This window comes from Salvia splendens, chromosome 10 (genome assembly GCF_004379255.2).
Source record: "Salvia splendens isolate huo1 chromosome 10, SspV2, whole genome shotgun sequence".
NCBI classification, from domain to species: domain Eukaryota; kingdom Viridiplantae; phylum Streptophyta; class Magnoliopsida; order Lamiales; family Lamiaceae; genus Salvia; species Salvia splendens.
In genome coordinates, this window is record NC_056041.1 from 6982565 (window position 1) to 7005210 (window position 22646).

Here is a 22646-nt window from a genome sequence, read left to right on the forward strand (position 1 = left end):
AATTAACTCTTTTTTGCTTCTGTTTTCTTGTGTATGTCTATTGCATTTTATGGATTAGTAAATCGATACTTTGCTCTTTGTATATTACTAACAAATTTTGTTCCTTTTTCGTTGATATTTCTATTTGAAATGCGCTTTATATTCTGTTGCCATTTCTATCGACTCAATGTATGGTGTAATTGGTTTCTGAAACCATTTTTCCCGTCTAATGTATTTAGTCGAACTGAAAATCACCTTCATACTCCTATAAGATAATTTTCGGTTGATTTTACTTTTGTTGTGGTGGAAATCAGAGCTTGAAAAATAAAAAAATTATCTAGAATCAATATAAGATCAAGAATTTAAGAGATGATTTGTTTTCCTGATGAAACTCTGTGAAGGGTCAAATGTAAGTAGAAATCATAGTTAAAGGAATCCAAACCAACTAAATCATCCAGTACAAATAACCGCAAACGTATGTGCCACTCAAAATATGCTCGTATAACTTGAACATTTTTGTTGGATTGCGCATTATCTGTAGAAATTTAAATGGAGATATTTTGCATTTGATACGGAGTATTTATTTATACTGCAAAAGTGAATCGGATTCAAGTGGGTGGGTGGGTGATATTTGGTCAGTAACTTATGAGTGTAGATGATGTCTCTCTTGGTATAAGGCTTTTTGGGGTGTCCTCACAAGCTACGAGCCCAACAATGAGGATCAGGGCAATGACAAGACAAGACTTGAACATAGAATATGTTTACCTCTCTATTTGAAAAAGGCTTTTCTTCTCATTTTTAATTCCTTTCAGTTCTTGTTCTTACATATTCTTGCAGGAAATCATGCTGCATTCTCGAGCATTTTGGGTCGGTAAGGATACAATTGCCTGGAATATGGATGTTCGAGATGGTTCGTGTTGTCTATATGGAAGTAAAGATGCCGCTCTCTCTGCAGTAAATGGGAAAATTGGAGGTTAGCTTCTCTAATAATGCATCCTTGTCTATTCTTATTTTAACTCGATAACCATCTTACAACCTTTCTCTGAACAGGGTATGATGTTAAGATTAAGCTTGAACAAAGTAAAGAAAGGCTTAAGGCTCCCGGAACATGTGAGACACTTAATGGAAAAAAATTATATTCCCTCGCAGTGAGGATTTCAGCTTAAACTTATCTTTTGTGGTCCATTGAAACAGATAATTGTCTACACCTCTAATGAAAAGTTTATTTTTCTTGATTTCTCTATGTTGTTAGGTAATTGAAAAATTTCCTCATATCCATGATTACAAATCCTTCCAAATTCCTCCAGGTCTGGATGTCAACAGTTTACTGAAATACCAATTGGCTGTTGCTGCATTAAGCTGTAAGTGAAATATTTCAGCATCCAATTTAAAAATCTCATGAACGGACTTGTTGGTGGTTCCCCGCATAACAGTACATTTGAGGATGTAATCCTAATTTTTAAAACAGACTTTTGTTCTGATTAGATTGCTTAGCTGATTAAATCATGTTCGTTAATGTCGTCTGTAGTTTTCTCAGCTTTTAAATATTGTCAGTGACTTGCTAATCACAACTTGGATTGTGAAAATTTAACTGATGAGTAATTATACTTTTTTATATGCAGCTGATGAAGAATGCACTAGCATCACCGGTCTGCAGTTACCTGGTGTTCTGGATGAACTATTCTCTTACGATGGTCCTCTTGGTGCAACTTTCTCTTCTGATTCTGTTTCTCTTCATCTCTTGGCACCGACTGCACGGGTGAATGCTATTCCTATTATTTTTTATTTTTCTCAGCTCCAAAATACTGACTATGAATCATTCATATTATCATTTGAGTATTTTTTTTCTTTTTTGATATATAAAGAAAGTGAGTGTGCTTATTTATGGAGAACCTGTAGGTGGTGATCCCTTAGAAGTTGTCCAGCTTGAGGAATCAAATGGTGTCTGGAGTGCTGAAGGTCCAGTGACTTGGGATGGCTGTTACTATGTTTATGAAGTCTATGTCTACCATCCTAGCACCTTGCAAATTACAAAATGTATTGCAAATGATCCATACGCAAGAGGGTATGCTGATTATATATATTCATAGATTTTAATTGTTATATTAGTGAGACTTACTTAGGCTTAACATGGCCACATCTTTTGTAACTGTAGGCTGTCAGCTGATGGAAGGCGAACCCTCTTTGTCAATGTTGCTTCTGAGGCTCTAAAACCTGAATCTTGGGATCATTTGGTAGATGAAAAACCAGATCTACTGTCATTTTCTGATATCAGTATTTACGAGTTGCATGTAAGAGACTTCAGGTAAATCATGAACCAAGCTTGTCTTATTCAAATCCTTGTTGAGATATATGGTAAGCCATTTGAGGGCGGCTGAAAGGATTTTACGATTCATATATTGAAGATTTATTGGTAACATTAAGAAATCTGAGTCAACAAAATTGAGAAACAGTTAATTCGTTTGCCCTCTCTTATATTTAGCAATGAGACTATCATCTCACTTGCAATTACTTTGAGCAAGTCGTATATCAAAAGTAAGATAGATACTAACTTGTTGATGTGTGCTACTTGTGTCTTCTGTGAACTTTTTATTGCAGTGCCAGTGATGATACTGTTCCATCTAAGTTCCGTGGTGGCTACCTTGCCTTTACTTGCCCTGTAATCTCTGCAACCATTTTCTTGTGCTAGAATCCTCTCTTCCATCAGCATCTTCTTGGTTTTATTTTCACTTTATCTATTAACTATTAATCAGGAGCTTACACATCTCAATGCAATTGGTCAGCCTGATCGCACTTAGTTCTTGTATTATGGGTATGCCTTTACCAAAGGAAATCTAAAGAGAAAAGATCACGATTCTACCCAACCTAGAAACTAGAATGATAAAATACTTGAAGTATTTATTATGCCTGCTGTGACTTTAGATATCCTATTTCATTAAAGTTTGTTATTGCTTGAAGGATTCAGCTGGAATGCTTCATCTTAAAAAGACTGTCACTCAGCTTTATTGCTAAGATGTGAAGTTTCATCTTTTATATATTTTCAGTTTTAAATGTTCATACCTGGCTTATACTTGCAGTTTTGCATAAAACTTTTGTATTACTGTGACCCTGCCCCTTTCCATATAAGCATGATACACAGATCAGTAGAATCACTCAGCTTTATTGCCAGGGGCTTTAAATAATGCTATAAAGACTGTCAAGGGATATATGGAAGCATAAAAAGGGACAAATGTATCTTACCCAAGTTTACTCTGTAACAATATTTTTGAAGAGACCAAATGGTAAAGAATTGTGTCTCTCTGCAGAGCTGGTGTGGGAATTTGTTTATCAAACAGTCTTTATATTGTGACAGCCTCAGGATCTGGTTTTGACGCCTTAACTAAACTTACTTTTTGATGTAAAGGCCAGAAGTATGCTTCAGAATTTAGTGAAAGAAAACGATGGAGTCGAAGGCTCTAGCATCTACATGTATGTGTGAAGAACTGAATTATTTTTGGTTCTTTTGTTCTTCATACTTGCCTCGTCATTGTGGACATGTTCATTTTCAGATACGGTGAAGGATGGAACTTTGGAGAAGTGGCTGGAAACGGGCGTGGTGTTAATGCATCACAGTTCAACATTTCTGGAACTGTAATCGGAAGGTATAAGTCTTGCTAGCCATCTAGATTTACTGAGATTAAACATCATTGTTTTCACCTAAAATCCCCTAACAAGAATATCGTGCTTTGTATGTCATATATTACATCCTAGATCATTCTTTAGCTGCTTCGTTATCCTTAAATCAGGAGCACCATATCACTGTGGCATCATAGATCTTCCAAAATTTTGTAAGCTCACTTCTAAAACACCATAAAAAACTCAATAATAACATAATGTGTTTTGTGTACATACCGTAGAGGCCTAGAACATGATTATCATTAATAAGGTAGCATCTTGATCTCATTTCTCGGTTCCAAACTATGGAAATTATGTTTCATATTTAGACAAAAACAAGTCAACCCTTTTAATTTGGGTCAATTGTCACAAATAACACAATCTTTACCAAATTTGCAATTTTGACACGATATTTAATGGGCTGAAATTACAACACCATCTTTTCATGTTTCCCTTTACAGCATCCCCAATTTGTAACATCGTCTTAGCAGCACACGTTTGCTGCATTTTGAAAGTTGTTGAAAATTGAAAATATGTTAAAAGGTTTTGCAACAATTAAGCCTTTTGATTTTCATTATTAAGGATTTTGGTTGGCCGTGTTCAAGTTTACCTCATAACTGCATCACATATGATAAGATCATCTCCATGAGACTTTTATGGTCAGTGATACTATTGAAACCTTACCTTAATCAGATAAGCTAATCCTGATAGAATCCTCTGCTGACTGAAGGATCTTATCTATACAGAACTTATCATAATGCTTTAAACATTAGAAGTGGCAGATATGATAATTTATACTACTACCTAACATGAATTTAGATATGTTTCCAAGCAAATAAATAACTGTGAAACATGATTTCAGCTTCAATGACCGGATTCGAGATGCAGTGCTTGGTGGATCTCATTTTGGACCTGTACTTCAACAAGGTTTCGCAACAGGTTTATTGGTTGAGGTAATCCCCATCATGGAGTCCAGTTAACTCCATTTTATCCAACATTTTGCTTTGTGAATTTTCAATAATAGATTTACTCGCTCCTAGGTTTTCTCATCAATACTTTGTAACACTTTTTCTGAAGTACTATAATTTTTACTAATCATTTTACCTTTTCAGCCCAATGATCTTGACCATGGAAGCAAATCTACGATGGCACATATGCTTGCTGTATCCAAGGATCACATTCAGGTACTTTGAATGGCGAATATTAGTATGTACTCCACTATACGATTTTCAGGAATTATTGCATAATAATTGATAAATTAACAAATTGTTGGTCTAGGTTCCTAGTTGAAACGGAGTAGTAATGAAAAAATTACAAACTTTTGGTAGACACTATTTTTGAACTTTCACAATAGGTTGCATTTTCTTAGCTTAGTCATATTTCTCGTGTCGAATGGGCTTCAAGGGAATGATGATTTTAGTACTTGTTTTCTTCTTCTGTTAGAAATTATTGTGTTATGACTCATCCATCGTCATGTTTTATAAGGCAGGTTGGGATGGCTGCCAACCTAAAGGATTATGTTCTAACTAACCATGAGGGCCACGAGGTAACGTTCTCATCAGCTATTGATCTGTTAATATTTTGTTATGTAAACCAGTTACAATCACAATATATTCCAGTAGGTTTTAATAATCTATCAAATAACTTGTACACACTCTTCTTCATGATTTTAAGATCTAATGGAGATTGAAATTTTTTATTGAAGAAAGAAAAAGCTTAGCATCAAAAAATTCTTCCTCACATAGATGACTTTAAAAAAATCTGCATGAGAATTATGAAAGGAACGCCTTCTCGTACATAATTTATGAACTTCATAAAAACCACTATGAAATTATATTGCTAAAGCAGTGTTTTGTTATCAGCAATACATATCTTCCAACATTTTGCCATCATAAGGATCCCTGTTCTTTGTCCCTTGCCACCAAGCAGGTTAAAGGATGTGAAGTTTCAACGCATAATGGGTTACCTGTTGCATATGCTTCATCCCCCATAGAAACAGTAAGGGCTGACAAATCTATTTATAAATGGAGGTTGCTCAATATGCAAGCTTTCTGTCAGTCAATTAAGTCTTCAAATTTCATATATGCAAGTGCTCTTATTGGACACTAAGCAGCTAATGTCTACGATTGTTTTTATTTTTATTAATTAGGTTAATTATGTCTCTGCTCATGATAATGAGACCTTGTTCGACATTGTCAGTTTGAAGGTAACTCTCATTTTTTGTTTGCACAGGGGTTCTTGCTGATATACATTATTTAATACTATTCTTATTATGTATAGACTCCGGTAAATATCTCTTTGGATGCTAGATGTAGGACGAACCATTTGGCGACCAGCATCATTGCACTTTCCCAGGTTTTTAACTTTGAGTTCTATATTCAAATTGTCTTAATATATCACGTTGGATCCAGAATTTTGTTTGCCTTCATAGTTGTAACTGAAAATGATAAAAACTTGATTTTCCTCAGTATGTTATGCTTTCTTCAAACAAGTGTTTAATCGTAGGGAATACCTTTCTTTCATGCTGGCGATGAGATTCTGCGATCAAAATCATTAGATCGTGACTCATATAATTCAGGCGATTGGTTCAATAGGTAGGTCAGAGGTACTCAGTCATACAAAAATCGTAACGCTACTGTTATGTTCAGCAGAAGCATAAAAATTGGTAGAACTATTGCTTACTACTGCAGAGTTGCTGACATGGCGCAATATGACGTTTCTCAAGTTGTTATTTCTTGATAACTCTACAACTCTCCAAGTTCTTCTTTCAGGTTAGACTTCAGCTACAACTCTAATAACTGGGGCGTTGGCCCTTCCTCCAAGAGAAAAGAATGAGCGAAATTGGCCATTGTAATCATAATTTCCCTTAATCCTATAGCATGATAACTATTAAAATCGGATCAATTATAGTGTTGAAGTTCCATATCACTATGCGATGTATTTCTCTTGTCCGACTCTTCTTCTTTTCCTGTTTTCTGCAGAATGAAAATCAGACTGGCAGATCCAGCATATAAGCCTCAACAAAATCACATCCTTGCAGCGCTCGACAACTTTTGTAGCCTTATTAGAATCAGATACTCTTCCCCACTTTTCCGTCTGCATAGCAAATGCAATTCAGGTTATTAGAAGATAAACTGTTTATGTATTTCCTTTTCTTTTCAATCAGATGGATTCCTCTTGTCTTCTCATCAAGATTCAAAAACTAAGGCTCAGATCAATGCACTCATTTAAGTTTGACATCTTCATTCAGGAAAGAGTGTGATTTCATAACACGGGTTCATCATCAATCCCCTGTGTGATTGTCATGAGCCTCGAGGATGGACACAAATGGAGTTCCTGAACTTTTGCAGTTAGATCCCATGTTAGTGAAACCATAAAGTCTTATATAAAGAACATTTACATTTATACCAACTGTGTGAAACATATGTATGGATTATGCTTGCAGCTACTCGTACATCATTGTTCTAATCAACGCATGCCCCACGGATGTCACGTTTGCCAGCCCATCTCTTAGGGGAAAAGATCTACAACTTCACCCAGTGCAGGTTCCTATTGGCCCTCTTCTTTAACCACTTTTCACAATGATATACAAACTCCAATAGTCTGCTCATATGCATATATTCTTGTATAATGACGTGATCCGTCCAGGTGAATTCAAGTGATCATGTTGTCAATGAGTCGACGTATGACTCAACCTTGGGCTCTTTCAGAATACCCTCAAGGACAACTTCCGTTTTGGTCGAACGTCGAGCCACCTGAGAGACCAGATCCTACATGTGAACAAACTTATCAGATCCATTGCATTCATGTTGTAGAGTTGCTTTACTATTTTTTACTACCTCATAAAAAACTGACTCGAACTGGTTCAGCCTACTTCTAATAATAACCAAAAGCTGACTTGGGAAATACACTTGATGAAATTAAAATAGGCTTTCATTTTGCACGAATCAGGTTGTATTCGAGATTGGAGGTTCAATATCACTGATGGGGTACGTACTAAACAAGCCCAAAAGCAGTGACAGCTCAGCTAGCCCAAGAAAGAGTTCAGTTCGGCACAACCAAAGAGTTCGGCCAAGAGTTCAGGTCGGCACAACCAAAGAGTTCGGCCTCAGCCTGCAGCTCGGTAAAAGCCGACCAATCAAGCTCTGCCCTCAGGTCGGCATCAAGCTCTACTCTCAGATCGGTAAAAGCTGATCTGAGACCAAAGCAGTTCGGTCTCAGTATTCGACCGAACTAGAAGTTAGTGGACTCGTGAAAGGCCTCCACAACTTCCAATGCACCCACGATCTATTTAGTGGTGTCAACTCAGGCCACGATCTGAGGCCATGACCTACACTACATCCACGACCTAGAGTGATGATGTAAGCCACGATCTTAGTTCAATGTATAAATAGAACTAAGATCAGATAGCCAAGGGTTAAGCTCTCTAGAGATAAAACACCATATAGCAAATAGCAAGTTTGTATTTGTAAGCTGTAGAAAACAGATCAAGCAATACAACTCTGCCCCCTTTTCTTCCCGTGGACGTAGATTTACCTCAGTAAATCGAACCACGTAAATTCTTTGTGTCGTGATCTGTATTTTCCTGCATTTACTAACATCAGAAATTCGCGGAATCATCACTGGCGCCGTCTGTGGGAAACAGAGAACCAAATTTGTGATAAAGCGAATTTTTGACCCTTTTTCCACCCCAAAAAAAAATGCATACCAGATCACATACTACCCGTAATACCGTTCGTGAAAACCATAAGGAAGCTAATCCAGCCCGCAGGTCCGGAAAACAGCCTCGGGAGACATCTACTTCCAGTTTTCACGATGAAGGAACAAGCCGCTCGAAAGGTCCACACACCGAGTCTTCCCAGCAGCCTGATTTGAATGAGGCTGTCAAGCTGTTCTTGGCTGAGAAGCAGGATGAGTTCTTAGCCTTCCTGCAAAAGAGCCAACAGCCGAAGACGAAAACGGTAGATTCTCCTTCCTCGTCCAGACATGAAAGTCACTACCGCAGTAGTACCGTGTCTTCCAGGAAGAAGAATCCTCAACCCCGACATGTTCCTGTTCCTCCTCGGTACCGGAATCACAGGAGAACTCCATCTCCTCCATACCGAAGAGGTGTCGGGTTCGCCATGTACGGAGCATTGAAGACTCCGTTCTCGGACGATATCACCCGAACTTCCTTGCCACAGAACTACCGAACTCCGTCAATGACTTATGACGGGTTGGTGGATCCTCATGACTTCCTGGGACGCTATCAGTATAATATGGCGAACCAGGGTCTCAATGAGGTCCATATGTGCAAACTGTTCCCCGAGCTGCTTATCGGGAACGCCAGAAGGTGGTTCGACAACCTTCCTCAAGGCAGCATTAGATCCTACCGAGATCTAATGGATGCTTTCCACAGGAGGTTCTTTCAGAAAGCGGAAGCCCGGATTACTTCGGCTCAGCTGCTTTCTATACGTCAAGGTCGCGACGAAAAGATCAGCGACTTCCTGACGAGATTCCATAAGGAATGCCTACAAGTAGATAATCTCAATGATCTACTTGTCATTTCGGCATTCCAAAATGGAATCCTGCCCGGAGCTCTCTACAGAAAGCTCGTGGAATGCAGTCCGCGAACAGCTCAAGAGATGTGGGACATTGCGGACCAATTCTCCCGAGCCGATGAGGCAGACCGTCGAAAACGGTCTTTAGACAGCTCATCTAGAGGAGACGAAAAGAAGCCCGATCATAGCGATCAGAGGCATCCTCGCCGAACACCTTCCCCCCTAAAGGAGGGATAGCGGTCATCCGAGGTGATCAAAAAAGAGCAAGAGTTAGCAGATTGCGCTTAAAAGTGCCGAGCAATCAGCTCGGCACCATCAAGCATAGCAATCACAGCAGCCGGAGTCAGAGGCAGGCGAAATGACCGAAGTCACACCGGAGCCGAACTCGATGGTGTACGGCACTGAAGCCGTGATTCCGGTTTAGATCGGCATACCCAGTCCCCGAACTCAATTTCTCCTCCGAAATGAATGGTGACGGACTGAGAGCCGAACTAGATCTTGCCGAAGAAAGAAGAGAATTGGCCTGCATAAAAGCAGCCAAGTACAAGGAGCAAGTAGCCCGGTATTATAACCAAAGGGTGAAAAAGCTGCAATTTCAAGTGGGAGATCTCGTCTTGAGAAACAACGAAGTAAGCCGAGCAGAAAAGCTGGGCGAACTCGAACCCACATGGGAAGGTCCATATCGGGTGTCAGAAGTCCTCGGCAAAGGGTCTTACAAATTGACTGTCAGGAGCACAAGTACCCCGAACATGGTACGTTTCCAACCTCAAAAAGTTTCATTTGTAAGAGAGTCCGGTCAGTCAGTCTTGAGTTCTGTTCGGTCAATGTGTTTTCTTTGGTTTGCTTGGTCTTTGTTTGTCTCTGTGCGTTTTGTCTGTCTATGTGCGTGTCGTCTCTTACAAATGTTACTGAGGTATCTTGTTCTTCGAAGGCTGATCCCCTTCTTAGAACATATATAAGCCCACGATTGTGAGTCAAAGCTTCTAAAGAGGATACAAGACCACAATTCAGCTTAAACAAGCAGTTCGTCTAAAACGAGCTGCAATAAGCCCACGATTGCGAGTCAAAGCTTCCAAGGAGGATACAAGACCACAATTCAGCTTAACAAGCAGTCCGTCTGAAACGGACTGCAACAAGCCAACGACTGTGGGTCCAAGCTTCCAAGGAGGATACAAGACCACAATTCAGCTTAAACAAGCAGTTCGTCTAAAACGAGCTGCAATAAGCCCACGATTGCGAGTCAAAGCTTCCAAGGAGGATACAAGACCACAATTCAGCTTAACAAGCAGTCCGTCGGAAACGGACTGCAACAAGCCAACGACTGTGGGTCCAAGCTTCCAAGGAGGATACAAGACCACAATTCAGCTTAATAAGCACTTCGTCTGAAACGAACTGCAATAAGGGAAAGTCCGATCCACGCGATAAACCTCGCCGAATTAGGACGACCAAGTTCGGTCAAAGAAGTTTACCTCATAAGACCGAGGACGACCATGTCTAGTCAAAGAGGCTTACTGCATAAGACCACTTCGGTTAACTGGGAAAGTCCGATCCATGCGATAAAACTCGCCGAATTAGGACAAGGGAAAGTTCGATCCCGGCGACAAAAATCGCCAAATTAGAACACAAAGACGAGTCCGGTCAAAGATGTTTATTTCATCAGACCAAAGACGAGTCCGGTCAAAGATGTTTATTTCATCAGACCAAAGACGAGTCCGGTCAAAGATATTTATTTCATCAGACCAAAGACGAGTCCGGTCAAAGATGTTTATTTCATCAGACCAAAGACGAGTCCGGTCAAAGATGTTTATTTCATCAGACCAAAGACAAGTCCGGTCAAAGAAGTTTACTTCATAAGACCGAGGACAAGTACGATGAAATTTTTTCGCTAAGCTGTAAATACACAGTGTCAGAAGCGAAAACAAAATTTCATTTTCAAATCTTGTTCAGCACACAACTCCGCTACCCTACAAGATGGCGTTACGCTATTACAAAGGACTATTCTACTGTCCAGGGTTGCTAAAGTTGAGCCACCTATCTGCAAAATCCTCTGGAAGCCGAGTTCGGTTGTTCCGAGCAGATGAAGAATAAGCAGGTCGACGAGATGCTATCCTCGACCCAACGCCTCTTCCCCGAGCCCGAGAAGTCCTAACACCTCGGCGATGAAGAGTCTCTGCAATAATCATCTGCTGATCTTGCTCGCTCATAGTCACAACTCCTCGGCGAATTTCAGTCCGTCCCTGTCTTGACGATTCCGGTTGCTCCTGAGCCCGTTCTCGTCTTGACGTTTCCGGCTGTCCCGGAGTTCGTTGTTGACTGGAAGTAGGATTTTGAACAAGGGAACCAGAGGCTTGATCTGGAGTGCGAGCATCTGTTGGCACGATATGCCGAAGGAATCTTTCTATGGAGGGGCGCCGAGAAAGAACAATGTCGTACCGAGAAGCCCAGCGCCGTAATGATTTCACAACTTGTTGGCAAGCCGAGCTCTCCAGCGCATTGTTCCTCCGGAGTACATGATATTCCTCCCACAGTTCGTCAACTCGACTCTGAACATCTGATATGGTCAAGCCCCCGCGCACACGGATGTAATCCTCGTACGCAGTCCTCTCAGCAATGGTCGTATTCAGCTCGGCCTCCAGATCCTTCTTATCGGACTCTAAGTCCTTATTATCGGCCTCCAGCTTCACTAAACGAGCCAGAAGCTCGTCATTCTTCGTCTGATCGGCTATAGCTCTTTTCTCAGCTTCGTCTAAAGCCGAAGAGTACAGCCGTTTCCAGTGAAGTATCTCCATCTCCTTGAGTACAAAGCAGCTATATTAGTTCGGCAGCTGTACCGAGCAGATAGTAAAATACAACAGGAGTAAAGGCGAGTACGAAAAGCTATACGAAGACAAGTGTAGAGAATTTTTCATTCACAGAGAAAATTTTTTACACTAGGAGGGCTTCAAGGCCATTTTACAAGGAAGAAACCAGAGTAAGAGAAGGGAGACGAAATCATACTCCGCCAGCTTCGTCTCCGGCTCCTCGGTCTGGTACAGCTTCTTTCTCCTGGGCTACCTCAGCCTCAGCCTCGCCTCCTGCCGGCCTCGCCTCCGCCTCCTGATCGGCTTCCTTCTCCGGATGCCCGGCCTGATCGACTTCGGCCTCCCGCTCCAGCGGCTCGGCCTCACCCTCTCCGTTGTAAGTCGAAGCGGGTGAAACGGGTCCCACGGAGGCAAAGATAGCCTCCAGGTTCTCGTCCCGATCAGCTCGACAGCTCCGGACTCGGTCTGCAGAAAGCAGGACCGAGGATGAAGCGAGCTCCTCAAGGAGCGGCAGATTCTGAAGCCGAGCGGCTATCTCTCGGCTGTACAGAGGCAGCACGACGTCGGCCCCCTGCTCGCCCTTATCGGTAATTAGCCTTACCAGACTACCGACAAAGGCCGAGAACTGGCTGCTCAAAAAGAGTTTCTCCGTGTAAACACGGAGAGCCTCCCCCTGGGCAGCCACATCGGCTGCCTCCTTCTGAGCCTCCCGGAGCTTCGTCTGCTCTCGCAGGATGATCAGCTGGTTTTTGGCTGACCGAGCTTCCTCCTGAGCCGAGATCCTAGCAGCTCGGGCCCTCTCAAATTTGGCCTCAGCCTGTTCGGCCAGACTACGAGCAAGATGCAACTCCTTCTGCATCTCCTCGTAGTCGTGGGATACTTTGGAGAGCTCCACGGAGACGAGCTTGGCTCTCTGAAGATGAACAAGAAAAAAAACTCAACAGAATGGCCATCAAAAAATGTGGAAAAGAAGCCGAGTCAGAAAGCTTACCTCCACAAAATTCGTCGGCCATTGAAAAGGCTCAGGGACGTGTTCCGGGATGTCTGCAACCACCTCGGAGATGACCAGCTCTTTCCCCGGCACTTTTTGGGACTCATGAAATTTCCCCTTCCCTTTAGCCGAAGACGGCTCCGGCTCTTTCGGATCCGAAGAAGAGGTTTTTTGCCTCTTCGGATCCTTCTCGGCTTCAGACGCCGAGCGAGGGGCTCTCTGCCTCTCCGGCTCCACAAGCTCGGAGGACTTTCGGATAGCCTTATTCAGCATGTACACTGCCAAAAAGCAAGAAAGCAAGGTTAGTTTTCTTCGCTAAAGCAGTAGAGCATAAAGATAAAGAGAAATCCTCACCCTCGGCCTCTTCGTCCGAAGACGAGATGTCGAACACGACGTCGCCCTTGACGAGCTCAGACTCCGTGTATTGTTTCCTAACTATGGGAATCTTGTTGAGCTCGCCATCGAGCTCGTCCAACGGTTCAGGCCGAGGGTGACGGATAACGGACTTCGGCCCTCTCCAGGGAAAACTAGGAGCCGCAGTCCTATCATAAAAAAAGAAGCGGTTTTGCCATTTCGGCCACTTGGTTTTGCAGAATGCCCTAAAAGGCTGTAAGGGGATCAAGTAAAACCAAGATCCCTTCCTTTTAAATTGGAAAAAATTAAGGATTGCCCGCAGAGACAGATCCTTATCTAACCTACGGAGTTCGGCAGCAAAAGCTGACAAGTGCCTCCAAGAATTCGGAGTCACCTGACCTAAAGGGAGTTGAAAAAAATCAAGAAGCTCTACAAAAGGTGGGGGAAGAGGGAAACGAAGCCCGCATTCTAAGCAGGCTTCGTAAACGGTGGCATAACCCTCCGGCGGGTCGTTAGCCCTATGATCATCGTCGGGAACCACCGCCTTCCCCCCAGGAAAAGAGTATTTTTCGTAAAGGGATATCACAGTATCCTTACTCAAGATACTGTGAAAATACTCTACGGTCTTCTCCCCGGATTCTTTCCGGCTAGAAGACCCCTTACCCCCTTTTCTACCGCTACCAGACTCAGACGAAGAAGAAGCAGACATGGTTCTTACTCTTTGAAAGTTGAAGAAATCCTGAGGAAATTTTTGAAAGCGGAAGGAAATTTTTTCACGCAAAAGATAGAGAGTGCAGAAGAAGCCAATAGCAAAGGTGTTCAAATGATGAAGAAAGGCGGTATTTATCAGATTTGGAAAAGATTTCAGATCATCGCACCGTTTCATATCCCACCTTTTCAGGATTCGACGGCCGGATTTTACTGTCGCATTTAATGCCGCATTTAATGCAGTCACGCGCAAGGCACGTCCCCTGACTTCAGCCTCCCCCGTACCCTTATCCGGAATGCCGAAGTGACTCGCTTCGCCGAAGTGATTCACTTCGCTTTTCGGGGGGGGTAGTGATGGGGTACGTACTAAACAAGCCCAAAAGCAGTGACAGCTCAGCTAGCCCAAGAAAGAGTTCAGTTCGGCACAACCAAAGAGTTCGGCCAAGAGTTCAGGTCGGCACAACCAAAGAGTTCGGCCTCAGCCTGCAGCTCGGTAAAAGCCGACCAATCAAGCTCTGCCCTCAGGTCGGCATCAAGCTCTACTCTCAGATCGGTAAAAGCTGATCTGAGACCAAAGCAGTTCGGTCTCAGTATTCGACCGAACTAGAAGTTAGTGGACTCGTGAAAGGCCTCCACAACTTCCAATGCACCCACGATCTATTTAGTGGTGTCAACTCAGGCCACGATCTGAGGCCATGACCTACACTACATCCACGACCTAGAGTGATGATGTAAGCCACGATCTTAGTTCAATGTATAAATAGAACTAAGATCAGATAGCCAAGGGTTAAGCTCTCTAGAGATAAAACACCATATAGCAAATAGCAAGTTTGTATTTGTAAGCTGTAGAAAACAGATCAAGCAATACAACTCTGCCCCCTTTTCTTCCCGTGGACGTAGATTTACCTCAGTAAATCGAACCACGTAAATTCTTTGTGTCGTGATCTGTATTTTCCTGCATTTACTAACATCAGAAATTCGCGGAATCATCAATCACCATACGAATTCATGAAAAGCTCAAACCGAGTTTATCTTGCTGTGTTATTTTTTTTACTGTTTGTAGTCGTTTTCGTTATGGTTGAATAGAACAAAGAGATTGGAATTGGATCACGTGAGACATTTATTGGCTGCCGTTAGTTATTGTCTTCATACGATTATTTGTAGTATTTGATGGGTTAGTTGTAGCAAGAAAAAATTCTTTTGTTGTGGTAATTTTTCACCATAGCAAATTTTGACCCAGGGACGTGTTTTTCACCACAGCAAATTTTAGCAAAATTTAGATTTATATATGTATCTTTTTAGTTTTGTTACATAAAAATATAAATAAATATTGCTACATATAAATGTAAGGAACGATTGTATGTAACTAGTAAATAAACAATTAATGACCAGAATTTCAGAAAATACTATATAATGATCGAATTGTTAAGACAAAGATAAAGAACTATATAAAATTTATTTTATTTGTCCATCAAAAGTAGCGACAGAGACACATAGAAATATAGGCAAGGGCTAAAAGCCTAAAACCCTAGTAAACAAGATTTTTTGTTTGTATAACATTGTTGATCAATTTTCTATATCTTGTGTGAGTCAATATGTAAAAGCCATTAATTTCAAACAAAGAATAATTATTGTCAGAATTTTGTTGTACATAGAAATAGAATCATGCATGCATTAAAATATAATCTAATCTAATCTAATAGTACTATAAAGCCTTCGGTTATAAAACAAGATACCGCATTTCAGTCCATTTCTCAGTAAAATAACCATGAGATTGAGGTTAATGACCATGAGAAAAGTTTCAATTATTTCATTCAAGTTGGTTGTGTTGTTTGACCTTTGACGTAAAATTGAACGTTGCCCCACAACACATGTGATGTGCTCCATCTAACTCACGAGCACCGCTCAATTAAGTTCTACTACTACTGTACTATTTTTCTTTCTTTCTTTCTTTCGTTCAAGATACAATACAATAATGTAAGAGTTCAAATTCAAATTGGTAAAAGAAACAAGTTAATCCACCAAAGATAGTCCTTTAATTATAATTTAACCTTTTAAATTTAAATATTGAATTATATGTATATATCAATTAGTTACAAAGATCATGAAGGAATCCACTGATCACCCTGGATGAAGTTCTGAACCGAGTATGAATCCACATGCTCAGCCGGCACGACGCTACTCCAGTTGACCCGCTTCGACGTATCGGACCCGGGTCCCTTGTTTTCAAATTCCCCATAATAGAGGGTCTTCAACGCAAAATCACCACTCCAAGGCATCCACCCATCCACCGACAACAATGTCTCCAGCGTGCAGCCAAGAAACACCGTCCTCGAGTAGTCCTTCCACGGCCTCCCGAGGTAGGTCTTGTGCACGGACGGGTTCGCCGCGTACAGCGCCATGTACTCCTCCGTGCCGTTGACCACGCAGCCTCGGAACACGAACCCCGTGGACTGGGCCGGGTCGATCCTGCCGTGGGCTGTCACGGCGTTGTTGTCGCCCTTCTCGGGCTCGTTCTGGTGCGGGACGATGAGGATGAGGCAGTCTTGGAAGACGGCGGCCGACTGCCCGAAGATGAAGTCGATGTTGCCTTGGATGCGGCAGGATTTGTAGTACTGGCGGAGGCTGTGGGCGTAGAGGGTGTCTTGGTTGCCGAGGAGTTCGCAGTTTTCTAAGACGGAGAGGTCGCTGTCGGATCGGAATGCCACGGCTTGGTGTGCGTCTACGCCGGCTGTGTTCTCGATTGTTAGGTTGCTTGCCATGAATCCGTCTCCCAGAACACCTTTCATAAGATCAGTGTTAGAGATTTGAATTAGTCAATGTCTGCAAATTGTAATCTTGTGGATGATGATACATTTGAGTTTTCTTTCAATTATTGTTGTGGCTAAAAATATAATATCTCCATTAAAAAAATAGTATACTACTCTCTAACTATTTTTATTAGTTTAGTGGATCTTATTTTTCCCTATTAAAAATATTTTAATCACTTTTTTCATGTCTTTTACTTTATAAATTTTAAATTAAAAATCAATTTAATGAAATTGGGCTTAAAGAATAAAAACCATTTCCTCAGACAATCAGTCAAATACCCTTCCCACTTGCCAGATAGTACATTATTAAGATTAATATATAGAATTAAAATATCAAAATATCCCTTTTTCATTGTAAAAATACAAAAAGTAATTTTTGTTGATTTCCCTTTAATTCACTGTTAAGAAGTTTTAAAGATTCTAAATTATAGACACAATAAAGACAGATTACAATTAATTATGAATGTTAGGCAAAAAATATGTTCGTTAGCTATTGGTTATTTATACATGTGATTTAAGAGAATTCATGAATGCTTTACCTCAATAATTCATGATAAATATGAATACGAAGAAACAACATTTATGGACTTACCAACGGTTGCTGAATTATAGGTGGATACTCTGGGCATCCCCACGTTGAGTGCCCCCGTAATGACCGTTTTGCCCATCCCATCCCCCAAAAACACCACATTTTTCTTCTCGAACCCCACCCGAACCGTCTCTTTGTACACCCCGGCCTTGATCCATATCACAAACCGGCCGCTCGAATTCTCCGGCGCCGCGTCCACCGCCCCCTGCACCGTCTCGTAATCACACCCTCCGCACACCGTCACATTCACCGCCATCCCCGACGGCACCCCGCCTCCGACCTCCTCCTCCGAGGAAGCCGCGGACGGCCAGAAGCCGTCCCGCTCCGTCTTCGGCGGGCCCCACTTGTTCGTCTCCTCCCCGAAGTAATCGTAGCTCGCCATCATCGCCAGCACGTCTGTGGTCGACCCTATGAGGGTGGTGTTGAAGAACGTGACGGCCTCCGCCACCAGGGGCGTGTCGTTCACGTTCTTCAGCCCCGACATGCACCCGTACTGGTACGCCAGCGACGCGCTCATCCACGCGCGCGCGTCCCTGACCCCGCCCGCGCCGCGCGGCAGCGCCTCCACGGACATGGCCGCGCGTCGGTCCGAGTGGCGGAGCACCTCGAGGCAGAGCTTCGACGTGTCGGAGCGGTTCACGTTGTCCGCCGACCCGTCGAGGATCTTTTCCACCGTGGCGATGGCCTCGCGCAGGTGCCGCGTGGACACCTGCAGCGAGGCGTTGATCGCCTGCAGGGCGGTGGCGGGGGCCGGCCCGGCCTCGCGCCACTCGGACTTGAGGGAGGCCTCGCAGGCCGAGTGGTTGCGCGCCGCCTTGCAGGCGCCGTGGATGACGGCGGCGTTGGAGTAGACGGGGAACTTGCGGTGGTGGGAGGGGGTGTAGATGTTGTAGATGACGGTGAATATGATGAGAGAGCAGCAGATCAGAACCACCACCAAAATGGCGGTGAATTTTGATTTCCGGTGAGTCTCGTCGTCTGCAGCCATTTTTTTGTGGGGCGATTCGTTTTTTTTTATTCAGTGGTGCATTGTTTGTAATTACTGATGAACGAATTGTGTTCACAGCAGAGATGATGGTGCGTTATTTTGAATTTATTGCAGAAGGGGTACCCAATCCGTTAACGTTGAGAAGGATGTAGTATAGTTTAATTGGGTAATTCCCTTTGGAAAAAAAGTTGAATGTTAATTCAGCACTCCCTTTGGGGGAAATATTGATTGAGTGGAATGGTTTTATACCAATTTAAGAAAAAGGTTTCGTTGCTATTTTTATGTAAAATGGGTCTGAATTGGTGGTTGAATTGTTGTTTGAGGCTGAGAGTGCAAACGCGGATGTATATTTTGGAATACAAATAGTGTTTCAAGTGAAGATTGATATAAGCCACTAAAGAGCTTCAAAGTCAAGTGAAGATTGATATAAGCCACTAAAGAGCTTCAAAGTCAAAGGCATATAGTATGAATTACTTTGAGAGATACATATTAATGTTATTTCTTCTTTGAGATATGAGTTAGATAATAATGCTTCGCACTACAATTTGCATGATTTATTAATTTAAGAAATGATTATACAAAGCCTGTAATATTGATTGAATACTACCCTGCCATTGGTACTATAATTTGCATGCTTTATAACTTTCTTAATCTCTTGCTATTTTGTAGTAATATCGAGAATATATTATTCATTTGCTTGAACTTTGTTGTCGTTGATTTGATACAGGATTTTTATAGATTGTTGAATCCATATAAATCACTCTTCATGTACATGTCCGCTATAATACAATTCTCAATAGGTCCTTCAAATGAGATTTTTAGTCAGAGTTTTTTTACTAACATGATAACAAAAAATTATACTCCCTCCGTCCCGCACTACTCGCACTTATTTCCTTTTTGGGCGTCCCGAGTTACTTGCACTCTTTCCATTTTTAGTAAAAAATTTCACCTACCACCGTCATTTTTGACTTTCCTATACACTCATTCCTTAATCTCCAAGCCGAAAAGGAAATGAGCGAGTAGCCCGGGACGGAGGGAGTAGTTTTTTTTTGTTTGACCACATGTGTTCCGAATTCGCATTCGGCGGAATCGGATTAATCCTGCTCGACCGGACTTGCGGATTAAGACCAAAAGTTTCCCAGCGGATGATGGGGATTAAACCCGTGACCTCAAGGTCACCACAGCTCCGCACTGCCGACTGCGCTACAACCCCTAAACCCTAAAAAATTATACTTTGAATGTTCTTGGATTAAACTTTGGCGCGTGGGACCATGAGCTTTTCCTTTAGAGTTCAAATCCCAAAGTGGAGTTTGTTTAACAACTTCAATTATGCCATATTTAAAACTAATTACTACTCCTATTCACTCTTGATAAGCTACCAAGTGGCAAGTTGGAATCAGTGTAATTGTAAGCTTGTACCAAGTCAATCTACTTAACTGTAAATCTAATTGCCCAGGCTTATCACAGAGACAATAGTACCCAAAAGTTTTGAAGTTTTAAAGTTTTAACTAAGATATTCTCTTTCATATACTTACTCGCTTGAGATTTGAGAACGGGAAAACAAAAGATAAACACAAAAGATAAACACAAAAGACAAAGAAATCCAAAACAAAGGAACAAGCAATAGTTATTAATCATTACTAGCTGATTTGATACTTAGAGCGTCCACAATGGCGCCCGTCCCGGCGGAATTCTGACCAGCGTGCCGAAATTCCGCGGCGGCCGTCCGCCATTGTGTATGGCTGGCACGGATACGGAATTCCGCCGAGGCCACCGCAGTTCCGTGGCGTTTACGCGGAATTCCGTCGCGACGCCTCGCGGACGTCCTCCATTGCTTTGACTCCCGCGGACGTCCGCGCGGAATTTTCGCTTTTTGCATTAAATGTTTTTTATTTAAATTTCTATAAATACGTCTCGTTGAACTTCATTTCATTCGCACCACTTGTATTAACGAGTATCTCTCTCTAAAAATACATTTCTTTCGAAGAACAATGGATCACCACGATAGCGATTCCCCCGCCACTAGCGAGTCACAGGCACCTTATTTTCCTGTCGGCGAGAGTGCCGGAATGCCGGGGATGATGCCCGAATCTCAAATGCCATCGGGAATGATGCCCGGGTACTACAACATGTACCCGCAGTGGTATGAGATGATGCCCAGATGCCCGGGTCGAGTGTCGGAATGTCACGGATGATGCCCAGAATGTCGGGAATGATGCCCCAAATGCGGGGGATGATGATGCCTGGTATGATGTAGGTGTAACATGTCGCTGCGGGGGAGTAGGCAGGGGGTCCCTCAATCACCGACGGACAACCCGACAAGTTCTCCTCTCGAGACTCAGTTCACTGGCAATGACACGTTCTCGCTCGAGGAGTTGGGGCTTTCTCCAATCCGGGATTCTCCCACCGACGTACCACCGGCGAGGGGGAGGAGGTGTGGACAGGGCGAGAGAAGGGCAGGGGACGGGGCGTCCCGATGTACGGTGGTGAGGTGGGGGAGGGATCCAGCGGGAACAAGAGGACCGTCTGGATCATGGACGAGGGCATCGCGCTGGCGAAGGCGTGGATCAGTGTAGTGGAGGATCCTTACGTCGGGGCGAACCAGCACATCGATCGGATGTGGTGGCGCATTAGCCAAAGCTACCTACAGTTCAAACCGCCAGGGGAAAGCCTCACAACGCAGAGCAATGCCGAAAACAGTGGGATCGGCTGAAGAGACAGCTCAGTCGATTTGCCGGCATTTACACAAACAACCTCCGCTTGGCAACCAGCGGCATGTCTGCCGAGGATGTGAAACTCCTGTCTCATCAGCAGTTCCCTGACACTGAGTTGGGCTTCGGGGAATTCAGATATTGGGCGGTGTATCTTGTGGTGCAGTCTTCGCCCAAGTTCACTACGGGTGTTGAATCTGGCTGGCCGAAGCGGACGAAGATCAGCGCCTCCGGAGAGTACAGTAGCATTGCTGGTTCCTCAGAACTCCCCCCTGCCGAGGCAGAGTTCCCGACACCCACATCGTCGGCCCGCCGCCGTCGCCCGGTTGGGCAAAGGTCCGAGGTGCGGATGGCGAGGGGAAACACCAGCGGATCTGCCGAGGCCCAATCGGCAACATCGGCCCAAAACGATCCCGAGAACCCCTCATTCGCCCGCATCGCGGCACATGAAACCTTGTTACGTGCAATGGTTGAATGACGCCAATCGACCGACCCCCATTACAAGCGGTCGCTTACACCCCTCATCAATAGTATGCGGCGCGATTTGGAGTTCGGAGACATGTCAGACGGCGAGGGGGTGGGGGTGGTGGTGGTGGGGACGGCGAGGGGACTGGCGACGGGGAATCCGAGGAGTGAGAAGCCGGTTTTTATTTTAATAATGTAATTTTTTTTATTAATTATGTTTTTTTAATGAAGTATGTTTTTTTGAAATAAAGTGTTGCATTTTCTCCGTATTCGTGTCGACTATTTAATTCCGTAAATTTCTTACTTTCGGAAATTGTTTAATTTGTGAATTTGTGATTTTTTTTTAATTGTGGGAAGTCCTTCGGGATGTCCTTGGGGAAGTCCGCCACTGTGCAGTGGGAATTCCTTATGACGTGGCAGTGCAGTGGGAAGTTCGTATGACGTGGCAGAAGGTGTTTTTGAGAGTTCCGCGGGGAATTCCGCGCCATAGTGGATGCCCTTAGGAGTAATACTATTTTCCAACAATTTTTGAAGGTTACAAATTTACAATGTAATTTGTAAGTGTATTTCTTTATATCAATTTTTGAGGCAACATATCATTTAATTAACTTCGCAAAATAAAATAGTACTATTAGTAAACTAATTATTGTTAAGGTGAATAAAATTCATTCAACTGTCACTCACTTTTTACAATGAGTGAACTGCATAAAATAACCCTGACCTTTTTAAAAGTTTCACTCCAGACCTCTGACTAAAAAAAATATCGCCACATGCCTCTGACCTAAACCATAATCACAAATGAGGTATTTGTAGCCATTTTTCGGACTAAAAGGCCCTTATGCCTTGAAGGACATTTCAGTCAATTTCAGTCAATTTGCAGGCCTACTCTACCAATCATGGTCAGTTTTGCAGACAATAGGCTGCAAAAGTGACAACTCAAATGTGATGTGCCACATACTGCGGTGTTCATTATAGTTTGAATGAATTTGAATGAATTTATCTTGTTCACTTCTCCCACTTTATTTCTCTCACTTCATTTCATTCTCTCACATTAGG

At 42.8% G+C, this 22646-nt stretch overlaps 1 protein-coding gene, 1 long non-coding RNA gene and 1 pseudogene across 2 annotated transcripts; 2 read left to right on the top strand and 1 right to left on the bottom strand.

The window, feature by feature from the left end:
• The first annotated feature begins 643 nt into the window (after nucleotides 1-643).
• Nucleotides 644-7709, top strand: LOC121752552 (annotated as a pseudogene).
• Nucleotides 7710-16040: 8331 nt separating this feature from the next.
• LOC121750890 (probable pectinesterase/pectinesterase inhibitor 51) lies at nucleotides 16041-18501 on the bottom strand. The gene is made up of 2 exons (XM_042145544.1): nucleotides 17430-18501; nucleotides 16041-16809 (listed from the first exon to the last, which is right to left on the bottom strand). Exons 1-2 carry the CDS (start codon nucleotides 18412-18414, stop codon nucleotides 16130-16132), a joined length of 1665 nt encoding a protein of 554 aa, XP_042001478.1. The 5' UTR covers nucleotides 18415-18501; the 3' UTR covers nucleotides 16041-16129.
• On the top strand, nucleotides 18303-18677 carry LOC121751013. Its single transcript, XR_006039989.1, has 2 exons — nucleotides 18303-18390; nucleotides 18493-18677. It is a non-coding gene; the product is annotated as an uncharacterized LOC121751013 (long non-coding RNA).
• The last annotated feature ends 3969 nt before the right edge of the window (nucleotides 18678-22646 follow it).

Bases quoted from the DNA above. Each gene is read 5' to 3' on its own strand.
- LOC121750890 (XM_042145544.1), bottom strand. From the start codon at position 18,414: ATGGCTGCAGACGACGAGACTCACCGGAAATCAAAATTCACCGCCATT. The intron at 16,810-17,429 runs GTAAGTCCATAA...ATCTTATGAAAG, and splicing joins CTATAATTCAGCAACCGTTG to GTGTTCTGGGAGACGGATTC.